Genomic DNA, 19880 nt, shown 5'->3' with positions numbered 1-19880 from the left:
GAGAATACTCTACTCCATAGACAATAGCTCCTCATACTAAGGGCATGCAATCAAGCTCTAAAGGAGTTACGTCTAACGTGGTCTCTTTACAGTGCAGCAATCCAGTCAAGGTAAGGTTCACTTGTTTTTAGATGTCACATTTTCTGGTTAAATACAACAGCAGTACAGTGATTCCAAAGCACAAACAAACTACTTTATGGATTCCCTGACAAACATGTTCTCTTTCAGATGCCTGAAGTTCACCCCTTTCCTTGATTTTTTTAAAGACTGAGGTCTACACAATTTAAAGAACAGATGCCAATACAGAAGAACAAAAGATGTAAGATTTGGGGATGGATCATTTGATGACTACCTGTTCTGTTCATTCCCTGTGGGACACGTGGCTAGATGGACCTTTGGTCTGACACAGTATGGCAGATCTCGTATTCTTAAAGGGACAAAAATATAAGGGTCTAAATAGCTGTCAAAATGTTTAGAGAACATTAGAGAAGATGTACAATGTATGCAGAACAAATAATGCCATGGTGGTACAGGATGAGCTCAAGGTCGTTAAGATTATTTCCAAATGCCTTATAAGGGAGTGATAGCCAAACCAAGTCAACCTGTGATGTCTAACTTGTGTTTATGAATAGGTCAAAAACAATGGCTAATTTTGGATCTTAAAAAGGCTTGACCACAAGAATAAAAAAAAAAATCGTGAATTTCACAGGTTAAAGTGTGAAAATTATCAACAGGGCTGAGTGTACTGTTCTACTATAATTACAAGCCTGTCTTTGATGGGCCTAGACTTCATAGCATTCTCGTCTAGTAAACTGAAGATTTATATAAGAAGCCTCATGAATGCTTTCAAAGTTGCCAGGTAATTTCTGGTAAGGATCTCTAATTCTCAAGTTTCATATTATATAATTACATGACTGACTTGTTAAATTTTACATAGCATCCTCATTCAAAATTGTATTTTGTTGTAATCTACCCTTTTGTAAAGCTGCACACTTGTCTCTGTATATAAGTGTTTCATTTGTTTGTTTTACTGGCATGAACTCCTGAAGAGGGTAAAATGGAGACCCACTTTCATCTGCAACAAGCAGAAGCATTTACAAGTTATACATTTGTATTTGAAAAGTTAAAGCAATTGTCTGGAACCTTAAAGTTTACATCCAAGTTAGAATGGATCTTTATACTCAAGTCAGGCAGGAGATTGAGAGAAGGGTGTTGATTTTTGCTAATTTTTAGTTCTATGTAAAATAGTTTTGGTATAACAACGTAAACAGAATAAGCTCGAAATACAATAAATGAATTGAGGAACAATGTATTTTTGAAATTTAACTCATTAACTTTCTGAATATGTGTGTACTGCTGCATATGCAGACATGTTAAAATATCTGCTTTACTACTTATATTCTTTACTTTTGCTTGTTATGTTACTATGTATATGTATTAGATGGTACAGCTCCTTTTACTGAACGGACTGTCCCATAATCTCAAGAAAGGTTTATATTTAGAGGGCACGTCAGTAATATTATGAACTATATGTAGTATACACTAAAATTTGAATGCAAAGCCTGAACAAAACACCATCCATTTACTGTGCTCAATATACTTTAATGCCTTAAATGCCATGGCACAAGTTCAATGTTTATTTGCTGAAAAAGTGAATTTTAAGAGGTTAATAGAATCACTAATATTACGTACCTGATATAAATGATAGAATTTTGAAAATTTCCTTTTATTCCATGTTTACCAGATCAGCCCCTGGAAGCAATAAACAGTGCCCAGGTTCAATCCTTTAAAAAAAGAACAAAGTTAGCTTTTGATCTTTTTAAACAACGTAAAGTATGTATTTCTGTAAATATAACTAATACACAATCACTAGAAAGTCATCATCTAAAGTATAAAACAAGTAAATGAAGAGCAACTTCGTGGTACAAAATGAGAAATAATAAATGTAAACAAATTTAAAGAATCAGGCTCTTAAAAAATAAACAGCTAGGCTTCCTGTCTCCAATATGCTTCTTGTAAATTAGTTACGTTGGTTATTCAATTTTCATGCCACCTTTAAAATCTACAGTGTGTCTAAGTGAACTTTATTCAGTGACAGAAAGTACAACTCAACTGTTTAACAAAACGCAGTACATTTTTTCACTTGGAAAATGGGTAAACGACATACAAAGTTAACCTTTTAAAGTAAAGTGATAAGCTTTTCCCCAAAACTTCGGACAAGATTGATATAGGTTAATTCACCTTAAGCTATTAAAACAAAATCACATTTGACAGAATGCCCATCATAAACACACGTCACATGAAAATTTAAAATGTGGTTTTGCTTCAATTAACTACATTAAAACATACTCTTTGAAATCCAAATAGTAGTGTACTGTACCCCATTCATTTTATAAGCACTTGGGGGAGGCAGGAGTGCTGGGGCGGGGGGGGGGGGGGGGAGGTCATTTTTACCTTTCCTAGTAAAGCACAGAAGCACACAGTTAAACAAACCCCAACGAATGAGAAAGTAACAAAGGGGTAATGATGCTGTGTAAAAGTAAAACTTAGAACTCATTCTTACCTAAAAACATTAGGTTTGTACAATTCTCCTGGAAGCCAGTCAGCCATCAAGTAGGTAAACATTTATGGAACTCTATCTTTAAAAACAAAAACAAAACACACACAAATGTTACTGTTTGCTTTAAAAATGTTGGGAAAAAAGTTACTTGTGAAGATATAAAAATAATGGCAACTTTTAAGAGTACTGATTTAGTCCTAACTCAAAGACAGCATTGTCCATATTGGCAACATAAATATTGATCTTTTTACATTTCAAGAGACATTGGTGAGTGGTGGGATTATGAAACATCACATGCACAGTCCAATAAGAGGTAAACTGCCTGTCCCTCTCCCATTATTTTTATATTTTACCATCACCAAACCAATAATCATAAAGATGAAATCAAAACAGTGTATGTTTCATAAAGAAAAAGCAAATTGAGCATAACTGCCCTCAATCCTTTTTCTCCATAAAATGCAAAAGCCCTTAAAAATGTAACAATACAAAGTTAAATAAAACTAACAGCAAGCTATGTTAAAATGGCTCCTGTCATCCTCCTCTGAATTTTAAGCCACAAGTTATTCTCTCTCTCTCCAAGTGAGATACCAGTTTTTTAAAACTTGCAGCATCTTTGACCTTTAATCAGTCCTCAAACTTTGCTCTTCAACACCACAAGCACCACCAAGTTTCTCTTTGCCTTTCGTCAAAAGGCTTTATATATTTAACTGGTTGGCAGTTATTCACCCCCAAATACTCCACAGCTAAATAAAAGCTTCATAGGCAATTCTATGAAGAAACAGTATTTTAAATTCACACATATTTCACACTGAAGCTTCCTTAAAACATGAATTCAAATCTCAGTAACTGCTAATATAAATGAAATGCAAATCCTTTAAAGGAACCAAACAAAATTTAGGAAATGAGAGCAATTGTGTTTTCAAAACCAATTTAAATATTCAAGCTGAAACAACATTCCAAGGAAACAATCCACATTAGTAATTTATATATAAAAAAAGGTTGTGCTGAAAATACAGCAGGCATTCACCTAAAACTAGAACTCTCTTTTCTGCAAACTGTCTATACAAAATTGCAAAGATGTAAACTTTAGTTACAAAACCATTACAATCTAAATCTAAAACGAAGATAACTCGTGTGCGAGGTTAACACAATGTTTTCCACTTCTATTATCTCCTAGTAAATGTGAATCGGGTACGAGGTACACATTAAACTGTAGATTTACCTTTAAACTATCCTATTTGAAAAAAAGCAGCCCAGAACCATGTTCTGAACATGACTCAACACTAGATAATCGGCAACAAATATGGCTACATATCATCTGCAATTAATACAAGAATAGCTACTTAATTTACCTTGTAATATTCTGCAGTAACTTTTCATAGATTTTGAATCTGAAACTCATCTTAAAGCATGTGAGTAATCATTAAATATGTAAGCCAATGTGAAGCAAACTATAAGTGTTCCATTTAAACTTTTCCTTTTAAAGGAATCTTGTGTAATAGTTATTACACAAGTTCTAAATTATTAAACAGTTACACTTGAACAATGATCAAAATGCTATGCAAATAACTGCAGCCTGGATATCAGAAAATGCAGAAATTAAATACCATATACATAATATGTCGCCTTAGCAAATGCTTTTTTGGAACTACATATTTGTCAGTATCATTTATAGTTGGTTACTTTAACATGTTACTCATTTAAGTAACCAATTTTCCTTCTGCAGAGCAATCTAATTAACAACTGTAGTATTTTTTAAAAACTTCTAAGTTGCAGAGTTGGCACAACGCTATTTAAAAAGATATTTTATAAACTTAGAAATTTTCTAACCACGAGATTGGATCACGCTTAAATCTCAAGAGTTTTGTTTAAAGTTGTCTCCAAACTATTTTTAGATTAACGAACATTTTAAATTTACCGTTTCACTAAAATACTGAAGCGGTCTCTTCAGCAGCCTGCCTTCCCTCACTGGTGCAGGAAGAGTTAAAAGCCAACACCCCAACCAAAAAAAAACCACACAAGTTTTATTTTTGAGAAATGGATATGGCGTCTTTGTTCTTACAAACTAGGGAGACTGATCCCCTGTTCAGCAGCAAAAGGCAACCCATGCTCTTTAAAGAACTATTTTAGGACCTTACGACTTGGGGCTAAAGATATAGTAGCGTCTACAACCCCACTCGCCTTTAGTGGTGTACTGGAGTTAGTAACTGCTCTGCAGATGCCCCCTTGCCATGCTGCACTGGCGACGGAGTAGGGTGCGCCCCCTTTTCCCCCCTGCTGCATTGGGGGCCCGGGGACTCATCTGCAGCCCCCCCTTAGTACTCCATGTAGAGACTAGGGTGCCCAGGGGCCCCTGGGCGCTGCACGGGAGGTGACTCGGGTAACTGCACACCGAGTACTCAGTATCTTCAGGGAGCTCCCATAGGTGGGCTTCCTCCGGCTCCGCAGCACCCAACGGCCCCCCAGCCATAGAGACACCCCCTCAGTGAAAGGGGTTTTAGCTCTGGAGGGTGCCCGCTCCCAGCTCCCCAAGCCCAGGGCGGGAGGGGGGGGCAGGGAGCTCCCCTCCCCCTCTCGGCTCCAAGGACATGTTGTTTTTCCTCCCAAGGACAAAGAACAATGAGAGGCGAAGAGACCGGACCACTCACCAGCAAACGCGGAGCCCGGCGGCGGCTCGGAGGACAGAGCACCGCTCCCCTCCTCGCCCTCGCCGCGGCGGCACAGGGCTCGCCGCCCGTCCGCCCTCCCGCCGAGCTCGAGGCGCAGACGGTTTCGGAGCCCGACGCCATCGCCCTCCGCCTGTCCGCAGCCCCGTACGGAGCTCGGCTCGCCGCTCTCTGTCTCCCCGGAACCCCCGAGAGCCGGGCCCGAAGTGGCTCGCGAGGCCGGTGCCCAGGCGCCTCGCCGACTCCGGCGAAGCGAGCGGCGGCCAAACCGCCTGCGAGCCCGGTTGCGACTGCCTCCCCGGCCATCTTGTGCCGTGTGTGTGAGAGAGAGTCTGTCTCTGCCGTCTTCTCTCAACTCCTTCCTCCCCTCCCCCCGCACAACATGGCCGCCAGAGTCAGTACTCACTGCGGCGGCCGGCGGGGAAGGGGCTGGGCCTGCGCCTCTACCCCCTGCCTACCGCTCAGCCCCCCCCTTCCAGCCTTCTGCACATGCGCCAACCGCTGCTCTCTACTGGCTGCGCCGCTCCCTCCCCAGCGGACCCAGTGCGCGCCGCTTCCATAGGCCGCGCTCCTCCCTCCCAGCCTGGGCCCGCGCGCAACTCAACCGCCGCTTCCTATTGGCCGCCCTTCGCACTGTTCTTTCCGCCCCACCGCAACCTCAACGGTCGCAGCAGCACAGTATGGCAAGCGCGAGCGCGTCTGCCGCTGCCTATTGGCTCCGCTCCTTCTCTCGCTTCCCCCCTCCCCCTCCCATCATCTACGGGCTCGCGCGAGGCCACTGCCCCCTCTCCGAATCCATGTCGACTGCTTGGGGGAGGGGGAAGCTTAGGAACAGTCAGGGGCGGCGCCTGCCTGTAGGCAAACTAGCCAGCCGTCTAGGGCGCCAAATTCCAAATACCCTGCCACTTCCATTTCCCCTTCCCGTGCCTTGCCTGGAGCAAGGCTCCCCTGCGGCCGGGAGGGGGGTAAGTCCTGGGAGAGGCGGCGCGGGGGGGACGGGTCGGCCCCGGGGGACGAGGAATGCGGGGGGGGGGGTTCCCCTGCCCCGCGGGAGGGGGGTCGCCCCGGGAGAGGCGTATGCCGGCTTCTCTGGGGGGGGGGGAATCTTGGGAGAAGGCGGGTGCAGGGGACTCTCTCCCCCGACTAGCACCCTGTTCCCTCTCCCCGGCCCCTGAACTCCAGGCCCTTCCGCTCCCCAGCACAGAACCAAAACCCTCAGTCGATATCTGCCCTTGGGGTTGGGGAAAGGGGGGGGGGTGCTGATCTTATGGTTCGCCTAGGGCAGTGGTCCCCAACACGGTGCCCACGGGCGCCATGGCACCCGCCGGGGCATTTGTGTGCGCCCGCCGACAACCTGGGCCAGCCCTGCCCCCAGCGCGCGGCGCACTGGAGGCGCCGGCCCCAGGCGCACGACACTCACTGGCGCCTGGTGCGCGGCGCTCGGGCGGCCCCAGGTGCCGGCCCCAGGCACGCGGCTCGGGCGGCGGCGCCGGCCCCACGGCACAAGGCGCTCGGGCGGCTCCGGCCCCAGGGCACATGCCGGCGCCGGGTGCAAAGGCATCCCCGCCCCCGGGCGCCAGGTGCGTGTGTGGCCCCGCCCCCGGGCGCCAGGTGCGTGTGTGGCCCCGCCCCCGGGCGCCAGGTGCGTGTGTGGCCCCGCCCCTGGGCGCCAGGTGCGTGTGTGGCCCCGCCCCCGGGCGCCCGGGAGCCTCTAAAGGTTGGGGACCACTGGCCTAGGGCGCCAGTTGCTAGCAGCTAGTCTAGGGACGCCCCTGTGAACAGTTGTGATTGGTTGGCCTCTAACTGGAGAGCTTGGAACGCAGGGGTCAGGGCCATTTAAAACACCCCCTAGTCCGGACATCACGCCCTACCCTGGCCAGTGCCATCAAAATAGGGTCGCCAGGTGTCCAGTATTCTACCAGACAGTCCAGTTTTTGGGCCCTCTGTCCAGTAAAACATTTTTTAAAATACCAGTCATGTGCAGAGTCTGGTATTTTCTGGATTTCTGGCTGGGCGCCGGAAAGAAGCCTGGCGGGAGCAGAGGGAGTGGTTGGGAGGTGGGGCGCAATCCGCGCTAGGAGCCTCTGGTTGCATCGGAGGAGGAGGGGAAGCCCTGTCTCTGCTCCTGAGCGCTGGTCAAGCGCATGGTGGAGTTGCAGTCGGATTCGCTTCGCCGGGACCGTGTGCAGGACGGGCAGCAGCCTGGAATCTGCACGTGCCTGGGTCAGTCCTGCTCTCCGCCGGCCGATTCAGTCCCACCCCTGGCCAGCTCTACTTCCTGCCGGCTGCCCCTCCCCTGCTCTCTTCCTGCCAGCCCCACTGCCCCCGACCTCCCAACAAGCTCTGCTTCCCACCGGCCGCCCCTCCCCCAATCTCTCCCAACCAGCCCTGCTGCCTCCAAACCCCCACCCCTGCCGCCAGTTCTGCTTTCCATCCCCCCCTTCCTCCCAGCCGGCCCCACTCCCCTCCCAGCCGGTCCCTCTCCCCACCCCAGCCTCTGCCCCCGATCAAATGTGTCTGGTATTTTTTTTTAGACTACCTGGTAACCCTACATCAAAATCATCCCAATCTGGACATCTTCCCCCACAAACTTGTCCAGTGCTATGAAAGCACCTCACACACCTCTTTTGGCCATCGTCCCTTACCCCAGACATTGCTTCCAGAATCAGTTTGTGCCCAAGTCTTGGCATCTCCTCTTTACCCTGGCTAGTGCCATGAAACCATCTCACGCCCTGACCTGCCTATTGGTCTCTACTCCAGCTACTGTCACCTAAATCATCGCCTGGCCCAGCCCAGCCATCACCTCCTATTCCGGCCACTGCCACAAAACCACCTCTTATCCTGACCCAGCAATCACCTCCTACCCCAGCTAGTGCCACTAAAATCACCTTACCCCCCAGGTATATCCCCCACCTTGGCCACTACTATTGGAACCATTCAGGCATCAGGCAACCTTCCTCAGTCAGGATATGTCTACACTTGCCCCCTACTTCGATGTAGGGAGGAAAATGAAGCATACCGAAGTTGCAAATCAAGCCCGGGATTTAAATATCCCGCGCTTGATTTGCATGTTCCCAGACGGTTGCCATTTTAGAAATTCACTAGCCTGGAGTAATTGCCTGCGTCTACACAGGAGTCCGATTTAAAGCCCTAACGCAAATTAGCTGGTATTCCTAACGCAAATTAGCTGGTATTCCTAACGCAAATTAGCTGGTATTAGCTGGGTTGGGACAGGGAGTTGGGGTACAGGAAGGGATTGATGGCTGGGACGGGGGGTCGGGGTTGGGACGGAGGTGCAGAAGGGAGTGAAAACTGTATGTACTGCTTACCTCAAACGACTCCTAATAGGGGAACAAAGGCAAGCTCCCCCCTGCCCTGGCCTTGTGCTACTCCCAGAGGCTGCCACAATGTGGCCAGGCAATTCTGTGTGGTGTGCTGCATCTGCACCCACAGGCACTGCTCCCACAGCTCCCATTGTCTGCGGTTCCCAACCAGTGGGAGCAGGGGAGGCAGATACACATGGAGATCTGCCCTTGCACCTAGGAGCAGCATGGAAGCAACCAGCCTGGTACCTAGGGTTACCAGGTAGACCCCTCCACACACTTGATTGTGGGGGGGGAGGGACTGGCCGGGAGGGTAGTGGGGCTGTCTGGGAGGAAGAGGGGGTGGGAAGCAGAGCTGGGGGGCTGGACAGGAGGGGGGGGGGGCAGGAAGCAGAGCTGGCGCAGGGTGGGGGGGAAGGTACAGCCACTGGCCGCAGCTGGAGTCCAACAGGCCGCGCCCCTGGCAGGCACTCCCTCTAGTTGCTAATAGAAGCCGGGCGGGGGGAGTAGCTGGGAGCCACTCCACCTGCCCGGCTTCTGCATGCAACCAGAGACTCCCAGCAGGGAGGCAAGGCCACGATTGGGGCTGTTAGCCTCTGGTTGTGTGCAGTAGCCCAGCAGGGGGAGTGGCTGGGAGTCCCAGCCATTGCCCCCGCCCCGCCCGGCTTTTGCACACAACCACAGGGCTCCCAGCACCAATCGTGGCTTGCCTCCCAGTTGCTCCCCGGCCTCCGCCAGGCTTCCGTCCGGCACCCAGCCGGGAAATTCAGAAATTCAGCCGGACATTGCACATATTTGGTATTTTCTGAATTTTTCTATTGGACAGAGGGCGCAAATACCGGACTGTCTGGTAGACTGGTAGAAAACCAGACACCTGTCAACCCTACATACCTTAGCTTCCCACCTCAGGGAGGAGGAGGTATTGCTCACGGTTCCAGCTCCACAGGAATGGGGGGGGGACAAAGCTCAGGGCTTTCCGCCCATGGCATGGAGACTTGCTGCAAGTTGGATCAAATTAAGCAGGAGACTAAATCTGCTCTGGCGACGAGGAGTCCTGTGGCACCTTATAGACTAACTGAAGTGTAGGAGCATAAGCTTTCGTGGGCAAAGACCCACTTCGTCAGATGCATGCACTTCGTCAGATGCAGTCTACATGCATCTGACGAAGTGGGTCTTTGCCCACGAAAGCTTATGCTCCTACACTTCAGTTAGTCTATAAGGTGCCACAGGACTCCTCGTCGCTTTTGCAGATTCAGACTAACACGGCTACCCCTCTGATACTTAAATCTGCTCTGTAGGCCAGAGACTCAGCACTTTCATTTTGAAGGGCTGTTGGCCAAGATGGTTGTCTGTTATTTACCCAATTATGATATCAGCTCTTGACACCTAAAATGTGGTAGCTCTCCCTTTCATCTGGCTGGAGATGATTAGTCTTTACACGGAGGCAGCTGGTTAGGAATGTGTGCTCTTTCTCCCCACATGCCTGGCCCATTCTATGCCAAGTCAGAGTAGAAGATCACAATGATCTCTTTTGCCTGGCCCCATAACCCCCACAGTCCTGCTACATCCCGATCACTTTCCTTTTAAATTCCAATTCTGTGGCCTTGTGTTTTCTTAAATCTCTCTCCATCACCATGTTCCTATGCCTCTGCCTTCCTGGGAGACAAAGCAGCAATAATCAAGTCAGTAATCCCCAAGCCGGACTTAAATCCTGGCCTTCCACTGAGATTGGTCTTGCCTCTACCCTTCACATATATGTTCCTGTTTAACTAGCCATTCCTCTGTCGGCTTTATTCCTCACATATACCTGGATTCAGCTATTCCTCTGCACCTGCTACTTCTGGGTTCAGCCACCTCTCCTTTAACGTATCCATCCTCACATCACACAGCACTCAGTTACATTTATGTTCAACTACCTTGTCCCCTGATACCTCCCTTCAAGTGGGTTGCCCAGCCATCCTGTCCAGAGTTTAGGGGGCCCCACAGGGCACAGAGGGCCTTCTTCCAGCAGCAGGCCAGGCCCACTTCTCACACTCACCAACAGTGGCAGAAGCCATGGAAAGTGGAGCACTTCGACCCCAGCCTGCTCCGCTCCCACAAGCAACAAGGCTGAGAGATGGACTCGAGGGAGAGCAATGGGTTGGAGCCAGCTTGATTACTCCACTCCCCACCAGTGCATTGAGTGCCAGGGGTGGGCTCAACCTCTGCTGCCACCCCCGGTAATCTCTCAGTTCGCATTGCTTTTTGGGTAAAAGGGTGCAATGGAGGTGGGAGGGGCAAGGATGGAGTGGAGTGGGAGCAAGGCAGAGCACAGGCCAGAAGAGACAGGGCCTGGAGTGAAGGGGAGTTTGTCCTGGGTTCCGCAACCCTCTAGAAACAGTGCTGTGGGTTGCTGTACTGCCATCTCCTCTACTGCATCACCAGTCATGATGTTTCCCTTTACTAGGCTTGTCAAAAATACCTAAGACTATTGTAATGAGCAGATATGTACTTTAGCTGTCTAGTTTGTTTGACATCCAAGGGTTTTCTTTCTTTTCTTGGTGCCTTTTCAGCCATTTACAGTTGTTTCAAATTCTGCCACATTCACAAAGTGAGATGGCTCATCCTCCCTTTTGTGTAAGGATAGTGTGGGAAGTTGCTGCTGTAACAAGAACAACACCGATGCTAAAGAAGATTTTGGAATGTTCCCAAGGGGAAGATCGTAGGGCCTTGAGATTTAGTTGCTTTTAATGGTACCACAGCAGTTCTATAACAAGTGGAATTTGGCAGTTAGTGGCCATCTGTGACTTCTTAAAATAATTGGGTTCCTTAAACCTAGTATCAGAAGGAATCTGGTTGGCTGGGGGCTGAGAGGGCATCAGATCACTCTTCACTGACAGGTCCCTGAGGATGGAAAGATTCTGAGGGGAGTATTTCTGTCTGAATGATTGGATGGGCAGCCCTTCGGGGTGACAGAGAGAAGCAACATGGATTTCTTTTTGGAAGAGGGAGAAGGCTGTCAGTGGTTTGTTCTGCAGAGTGAAAGAGGATCATATGTGTACCCGGGTGGGGTGGGGGAAGATAGAGGATTGAATATATTCTTGGTGGTGAATATAGCCGGACAGTTCTTTACCAACAGGAGAGCAGATAGCCAGCTGTTTGATGAGCATGGAGGACAGACAGTCTGTTCTGTAGTTTTATAAACCAGGGCCCAAATCCTGCAAACTCTAGTTCCACTGAACTCAGTGGAACTCCTCATGTGCTTATAGTGATTCATATCTGCAAGTGTTTTCAGGGTTGGAACCTAGATGTTTGCTTCTTTGTAGAACATCTATAGGAAAGGAAAAGAAGAGAAAAGACAACAAGCTAGACAATATCTGGGCAACGAAAATACAAATAAGACATGAATAAGATTTTTAATTTATGTATTTATTTGCATCCAGGTTTGAGGGATGCAACATCCAAGTAAGACAAATGACAGGAATTCTAGGCTTAATCTTCTAGTCCAGTGGTTTTCAAACTATGGGTCGTGATCCAGTACTGGGTCATGGAATATCAGGCACTGGGTCTCATGGCTGCAGAGTGATCATGGTTGTGGGGGTGCTAAGGCAGACTACCTGCCTGTTCCAGCACCACAGATTGCACTGTTTCCAAGAAGCATCCAGAAACAGGCCCAGTTCGTAGGTGGGGAGGGAGAGCACATAGGGTTCCATGCACTGCTCCTGCCCTGAGCACTAGCTCCGCATTGCCATTGGCTGAGAACCTGCTGTTAGTTGCTTCTTTGGTGCAGCATGGTCTGCAGTTCCAGAAGAGGCAGGAAGCCTGCCTTAGCACCCCAGCTGCACCTCTGACCAGGAGCCACTCAAGATAAGCCCTTCTGACCACAGCCCTAATATCCCCAAAGTCGAAATCCCTTCATACCCCCCAAAGCTGTCACCCTCAACTCCACTCTGGAGCCCACACTCTAGTCAAATTATGTTGGATCATGGGCATCAATAATTTTCTTCAACTGGGTCATGAGAAAAAAAGTTTGAAAACCACTGTTCTAGTCTCCCTTATTCCATTATTTATTTTGTGGCATTTTGGTACTCCTTATAAAATTGTTTATTATATATTTATTTGAATTGTGAAGGCATACAGTAAATCTGAGCAACTGAAGTAAGTACAAATATTTAACAAATTCTCAAAAGGTTAAATTTCCACATTGTAACCATAAAAATAACCACTTGCCACATTGCTGCTACATGTGACCGAAAACTGAACTAACGAGAGCAAGCACAGGAAGTGATGACAAGCTGTAACTTACAGTGAATGCCAAATTGGGACCTAAATTCACCTGAAACTTCCTTAAAGTATGTGACATTTTCTTTCAGAGGTAACATTTAAAATCAGTTATTGAAAAATTGCAGTTGATGTTCTACATGTAATTTTAGATTTAAACTGAAAAGCAGAAATCCTGAAATTAATGGCAGGACATTTATTTATTTATTTATTTATTTATTTATTTCTTATTAGTTCCTTGATTCTTTGCTCCAATCCTGGTGCAGGTTATAGTATCTTGTGCACTGCTCTAATTTATACCAGGTCTATATTATCTCTGTTTCATGTGTCATGTTTGTACAACAGAACAGAATTCCATGTTTCTAAAACTACACTGGCTCTTTATTAAGAGAACTATTTCCAGACCAGCTGCAAGTGTAGTCAACATTCACGTCATGCAAACAGATTGACATCCTGGTGCCCTCGCTAACTTCTTCCCACCTAGAACTGATGTATGTTTCCTCCAAGTTCTAAGCATATTGTTACATCTTTCCTTTCAGTTTTTTGTTATAGTTGTGTCTTTTGTGCCAGTGTTTGCTGGGGATTATTAGCACGTAGCACGTTCTATGAGCATGGCCTTTACTGCCAGGCCAGTATGCAACAGCATTTCAGTGGTATTTTAGAAACAGTCCACTATATCAGTATGGTCAACACAAGCCAGGACATATACTGTTGAGGTTTGCAAAATGACTCAACTTACTGGAAGTCTTTGTGCCACTGTGGCTAGGCTTGACTGGGTTGCATTCCCCAAATAAATAAGGATTCATAGTCCTTCAAGTATGCTTGTCTTTGAACAAGTCTCCAATATTTTGTTTGTATTATTGCGGGATGGGAGGATGGGGAAGAGAATTGCTTCCGGCCCGTGACTGCCTTCATTCTGTTGTGGCTTCCTATTGGTCCTCTGAATTGCTCGTAAATCTTGTTTCTTCTGACTCCTACATTAGGCCAGCTGATGCTTGAAGCCCTTTCTAAGTCTTCCTGGTCCTGGCTTTGCCCTACATGTCTGATCATGCTGACTGTCAGCCACTACTACACAAGTTTCTTCAGTTTTGTTTCCACCCTTGTCTTGCATTTATAGCTACCACATAGGAGCTATATTTCACTGATGCTTGGATCACTGCTTTGTGTGGCTATTTGTTGGTTGGACTCCCATCTGCTCACTGGTTCTCACTTGGCTAATTTGTTGTAGTGAACCGCCTGCTTAGCTTGGCATTTTCTGTATACCTTCTGTGTAATATCCATCATCTGGCAACGTATGGTGGGGGCAAGAAGGGCCACAGGCTCCTCCCCAGACTCCAGGGAGGACACATTCAGCAGGGAACTGCACCAGAAAGAAGCAGAATGCAGAGCTGCTGGCAGGTCCTCCAGTGCAGCTGTACTGCCACCCACCCCTCCATGTAGCTTTGTCTCCTGGGATCTATACAGCTCCGCTGGGGGACAAAACTGGGGCTGTACTGGAACAACACTGTCAGACGGCTCCACATTCTGCTCCTTTTGCCACTGCTGGAAATCCTGAAACAGAGGGCTTTCCCGGAAACCACAGCAGCAAAAGAATATGTTGCTGTAGCCCCCAGAAACCAGCATCTGATGCCAGTAGTTCCTCCAATGTGTCCGTTCTGGTACCACCCCAGCCCTCTCTGCAAGTGGAGCTGTACAGGTGTGGAAGGGATGGGTGTAGTATAGCCATTTCAGTGGAGCTGCTGGTGTTGGGTTGCCCAGTGGCCTCACCTTCTGCTCCTTTCACTGCTGTAGTTCTGGAAGTCTCTGTGGCTCAGAACTCTGTATCCAGCACAGCAGAAGGACAGAATCCCTCCTCCCTGCAGGTAACATGGGCTGAGGAAGCACTGGGGAAAGTGCAAGGGCCCTCGGCCGGGGCAGGAAGGAGTCACTTGGGGTGGCCAAATACCCTCCTTAGTGTCCCTTCTATGAGTTGCTTATATGGCCCATCAGTCCCAATTCTGGGTTGCTATCTAGTGCCTGAGAGGCTAAATTGTGATGGTCCAGTATCACAGTAGGGATCTCTTCTTGTCTATTTTGCCTCTGTCTCTTGACTGTCTTTACTGTTGACTCTTACTTTTCTGTTGCTTTGTGGATACCCAGGAAAGGTGTCTTGTGCTCAAAGCCCCCACTTGATGCTGAATCATTTGTATTCTGTTGCCGTGTAACGTAAATCATTATCTGAACATACCTTGTTAGGTATGCCATACCTAGCAACCTGTGCCTTCAGTTTCCGAAACATGGTTCTTGCCTGAATGTGCTCCAGATGGGCCACTTCCCAGAAATGGAAGTAGTAGTATTATTGCTATGTAATTCCTGTCATTAAAAGTGAACAGGTTTGTGCCAAGTTTTTCTCAGGATCATGTTGGATTTGATGTTATAAGGCTAGACTGTCTCCTGTTGTGAATCATTAACTCTGCACATCTCACACTGACCCTTATGAGCTTTCCTGTGGGCACTCATATCTGACCAGTTCATATACACCCTGGCTCTTCAGCATGACTAAATAATGAGGTGCATATTCATCTCTTGATGTCATATCATTAATTGGGCAGGATTACTGTTCAACTCCTGTAAACAAAGTTCTATTCTGTATCCACAGCTTATCCCTCACCTAATAGTGAGGGTAATCTGTATAGCATTTGCTCCTTGGAATCTGACCAACCTTGGAGCCTGACTTGTTTTACTGCCTGTAGCCCTCCCATTTTGTTTGGTACTTTGCTAAACTTCCTGAAGCCTCCCATCAGAGAAGCAAAGGTATTTTAGCAGGTAGATAGACTACTTGGTGTTCCAGCTGTTCGGAGCAGCTCTTGTCGGCTGCGGGCCCGGGCGCATCGCAGGCAGGTAGCTGCTCTGGCTACACAGAGCAGCCCTTGTCCGTGGTAAGCCTGGGCACCTCGTAGGCAGTAGCTACTCTAGCCAGGCTAGAGCAACCCTCCCACCCACTCCCTCTTTAATCAGATAACTGGTTAAACATCATGTTTAACTGGTTAACCAATTAAACAGGATTTTACATCCCTATCCCACATAACTACCTGTGTTGTACCCTGGAAGGTATGCCCTGCTCAGTGTATCTGCCACCAGTACAGACTTCCCTAAGCAATACCTTATTCTCACATGTTGCTTTGGTGCATTTAGCTGTGATGTTTAAAAAAATGGTTTGTGATCAAACTGTGTCCCACTTTGTGCTTACAGGGTAGTTGATGAAGTTGTTTCATTCCAAAGAGCACAACCAGAATTCCCTTTTCTTTCTCAGCATATCTGCTGTCTGGATCTGTCAGGGCTCTAAAAGGAAATTATGAGAGCTGTTGGCTTTGCACCAGTGTGACTCCTGAGTTTCACTCTGAAGCTTGACATGGTAGCTCTAGTTGCTCCATAGAGAAGTGTCAGAGCTAATGGGGGGTAAGAAGGGACCTCCCCTGTTGGCCTTTAGACGTATGTGTGTCACCTTTTCAAGCCAATACCTATAATTGAAAGAGGAACTCTCAATGACCCATTAATCACTCCAGCTTTGCCACTGCTTAAAACTTGGTTCTGCTCCTATCATAGGGCTGTAATATTGTGGTACATTTTAGGACAGGTGCCTCCCTTACAGTTCTCTTTACTCTTTCAAATACCTGTTCTTGAGTCTCTAACCATTTCTATGTGGCATCTCTGTGCATTAACTATTACAAGGATTTACAAGCTTCTCATTGGTGTGTGCACAATCTGGAAAGAGATTTAGTCAGCCCTATAAGTCATTGGACCCCTTTACATTTTTTGGTCTGGCCATTTATCAGTGGTCAGATTTTCAGGTTGTAGTCAGTCTCTCGGAAGTCACCAGGGGTGTGTCTACCCTGCAGCTCTAACTCGAAATAAGCTACACAATTTGAGGTTCGCAAATTGCGTAGCTTATTTTGAGATAGTCTATTTTAAATTTTGGCACTTTCTACACAGTGCCACATTTTTGAATAAAACACTATTCCAACAAGTCCCTTAATCCTCATGGAATGAGGTTTACTGGGATGTCGGAATATCAAGCCTGTTATTTTGATTGCATTTTGAAATAACAGGGGTGCTGTGAAGATATGGAAAACTTATTTCAGGATACCAGACGTATTCTGAAATAGTGCCACTGTCTAGACGTACCCCAGATGTCCAATATAGGGGATCTGTAAACAACTGGCCTCATCCTTGCGGCAGCCCTACAAGTGGTCCCTCTTCTCAGTTTTCCTTTTGGGTCCCCTGTAATTCTATATGAATTTATCCTCCACTCCATCATATTGACTGCTTTTCATCCAGTCCATTGATTCAGAAGAAGACATCTTCAAAAAACAACTAAATTTGCCTCCCCTGGTGACAGAGCTGCCTGTCCATAGGATGGTTCAAGACGGCCGCTCCAGGCTCTGTGCTTTAGGGATATCCCACGGTGGCTGCCCTAACCATCCTCTGGTCAGGTGCCAGGGAGGCCCAGGGGTTTACCTGGGGGTAAGGGCGCTGGCATGGGGCAGCAGCAAAGGTCTCCCACAAACACACATACCATGGCAGTGTGAGCCGGAACAATTTGGCTACAGGCTCCTCTCTGCCCCACCTCCTCCCAGCCTGAGGAACACCATTTCATTGCAGCTGGAGGAAGCATAGCACCCTGGGCCTGGGTTGCTTAGCTTCCCGCTGCCGTGTAGAAGTGAAGTGTGTGTTGGAAGGACGATCCCTGCTGCCACACCACAGTAGGACCCCTGGTAAACTCCTGGCTGGTTTTGCTTTGGGAGGGGGGGCTTCCGGTAAGGGTTGGAGTAGGAATGGGAAGAGACAGAGCAGGGGTAGGGCTCAGGGGAAGGGGTGGAATGGGGGTAGGGCGTGAGGCGGGAGGGAGGCACCCTGCTTGGTGGTATATCAACATGACCAAATATAAAGCACCCAACCACGCCTCTTGCTCTGTTGAAGGCTATCAGTATATATGCAGGTGTAATGTGTCTGAGGTGATCACTCCTATATGTGTGGCTAGGATAAGTACAACCACAGAATAGGTCAAAAGAATCAGCTACTGCTACCTCATCGCATCCAGTGCAATTATCTCAGTGGAAGATTCTGTGAAAAGAGTAACCTAAAAAATGAATGGACAATTTTGTGCAGCAACTAATTGAACAAGTTATAACTATTTGGGAAACTAGATGTGCAATCACCACTCCCAACTTCATTTTAAACTTTTAATAAAACACAGCGGCTGTGTCTACATTGGCAAGATTGTGCGCAAAAGCAGCCGCTTTTGCACAAAAACTTGCCGCCTGTCTACACTGGCTGCGAGTTCTTGCGCAAGAACACTGACGTTCTAATGTAAGAAATCAGTGCTTCTTGTGCAAGAGCTATGATGCTCCCACTCAGGAATAAGCCCTCTTGCGCTACATGAATTTCTTGCGCAAGAAAGCCTGCTGGCTAAAATGGCCATCGGAGCTTTCTTGCGCAAGAGAGCGTCTACACTGGCACGGATGCTTTTGCGCAAAAGCACATCTCTTGCGCAAAAGCACATGCCAGGGTAGACACTGTCTTGCGCAAATACTTTAACGCAAAAACTCTTGCGTTAAAAGTATTTGAGCAAAATCTTGCCAATGTAGACGTAGCCTATGATTTGGTAGACGGTTGTGCTTTCAGTTTCCGATTTTTAACACTGATTGTGTACCCAAATAAGTTACGTTAAGCTTGGGTATAGAGGGTCCAGTCCAGTTTCCTATTTTTCAGGTTCATAAAGTCCATGAGAGGATATGAACTAAATTATGACCCACTCCACTTATGTGCTCCACTTAATTTCCCTTCCATCTTTGATTTTAATGCCCTCCACAATGTAACGTTGTGAATACAATGGAAGGTTGTAAATATGAACAGTGCAGAAAACCACATTATTCTGCTTATTTTATTCATCTTCTTGTGTATCTGCCAGTTGTCTATATTAACTAAAGCTTATATGTGTATTTTCCACCACTTTTATCTTCTTAATTAATTCTAAACAACTTCCTGAAAAGAACCTGTTATTTGAGACAAGTGGTTATGTTACCCTAATAAATCATCGGTTATATCAATTGATCAAGCTATATATCAGATTTATTTTCACCACCCCTGGCCAGTCCTCCTGTCCCCCTGCCTCTGAGCCGGGCTGGTTGCATATAAGCATTCACACCTAGCAGTACTTGCCAAAAGATGTAACAAAGATTGTCCAGTGGCTGGGTGGCCCATGTAGTTCAATGTCTATGCCAAAACCCATTCTTGACCTCACAAATACCGAGCACTTTTGCTGTGGGTAAATCAGATAGTATATCTCCAGTTATTAGTAATGGGTAGTGACTTCTTTTCAATGTTCTGTTAAATGGTTTTGGGTCAATGCAACATCTGAGGTTAGCTGAAGGTTTTCTAACCACTGCCAGGCTGCTGATTCACTCAGTGCTAGTTTCAACAGGATTAATAATGCCTCTTCTTTACAGGCTTGCCAGTTCCTCCTTCAGTGGCTGTATAAAAGTTAGTGCAGGAAATTTAAATGTGACTTAATTCTTAGCAAGATAAAACATATGCTACAACTTTTACACTGTATATTTATTTAGCTTTACATTTATTGTGCATTGCATTTGTCTGTTTTTCTTATGTAGTTTGTAAGTATGCTACACCCTAACTAAATAAAAGTGGTAAAGCTTGAACAAATACACAAAAAAGTGAGTTACTGATTCCTATTCTAGCACATCAATGTTACTCCACGGTCTTTAGTGAAATTACTTCCAGTGTGGACCACTGTACATGAGGAAATAATTAGGCCCAGGGTATAAACTGCACCCTCCATATTGAAACTTCTGTAAGGGATAATCCTATTTTAGCTGGAAGTTTGATTTTTGTAGCCCAAATATTGCTCACACTACTCACAAAAGTAGTCCTACTGGAAACAGTTGCATATTTAAGAGAATCAGGATTTGTCTCAATACATTTTAATTTCTCTTATACAAAGTGTAATTTTTGTCAGTGGGCCAGAATCAGAACTCAAGCCCTACGTGTTCTTTAACTTGGGAGTTCGATTCA

At 46.7% G+C, this 19880-nt stretch overlaps 2 protein-coding genes across 2 annotated transcripts in view; one reads left to right on the top strand and one right to left on the bottom strand.

Annotated features, from left to right (window-relative positions):
- CHD2 (chromodomain helicase DNA binding protein 2) overlaps positions 1-5349 on the bottom strand; it is a 106383-nt gene extending 101034 nt beyond the window's left edge. The window contains exons 1-3 of the mRNA XM_075897008.2: positions 5209-5349; positions 2564-2639; positions 1693-1784 (exon numbers count right to left, since the gene is read on the bottom strand). The gene's annotated coding sequence lies outside the window, so the exon portion shown is untranslated. The remainder of the gene's footprint in view (positions 1-1692; positions 1785-2563; positions 2640-5208) is intronic.
- Positions 4485-8275, top strand: LOC149523607 (uncharacterized). The gene is given in 2 exon segments (XM_089782074.1): positions 4485-5379; positions 5381-8275. Coding segments are annotated over 2 exon segments (1221 nt in total). The 5' UTR covers positions 4485-5179; the 3' UTR covers positions 6402-8275.
- Positions 8276-19880: the final 11605 nt, after the last annotated feature.

This window comes from Pelodiscus sinensis, chromosome 14 (genome assembly GCF_052426305.1).
Source record: "Pelodiscus sinensis isolate ZL-2025 chromosome 14, ASM5242630v1, whole genome shotgun sequence".
Taxonomy (NCBI): Eukaryota; Metazoa; Chordata; order Testudines; family Trionychidae; genus Pelodiscus; species Pelodiscus sinensis.
This window is presented reverse-complemented; position numbering and strand designations above follow the sequence as displayed.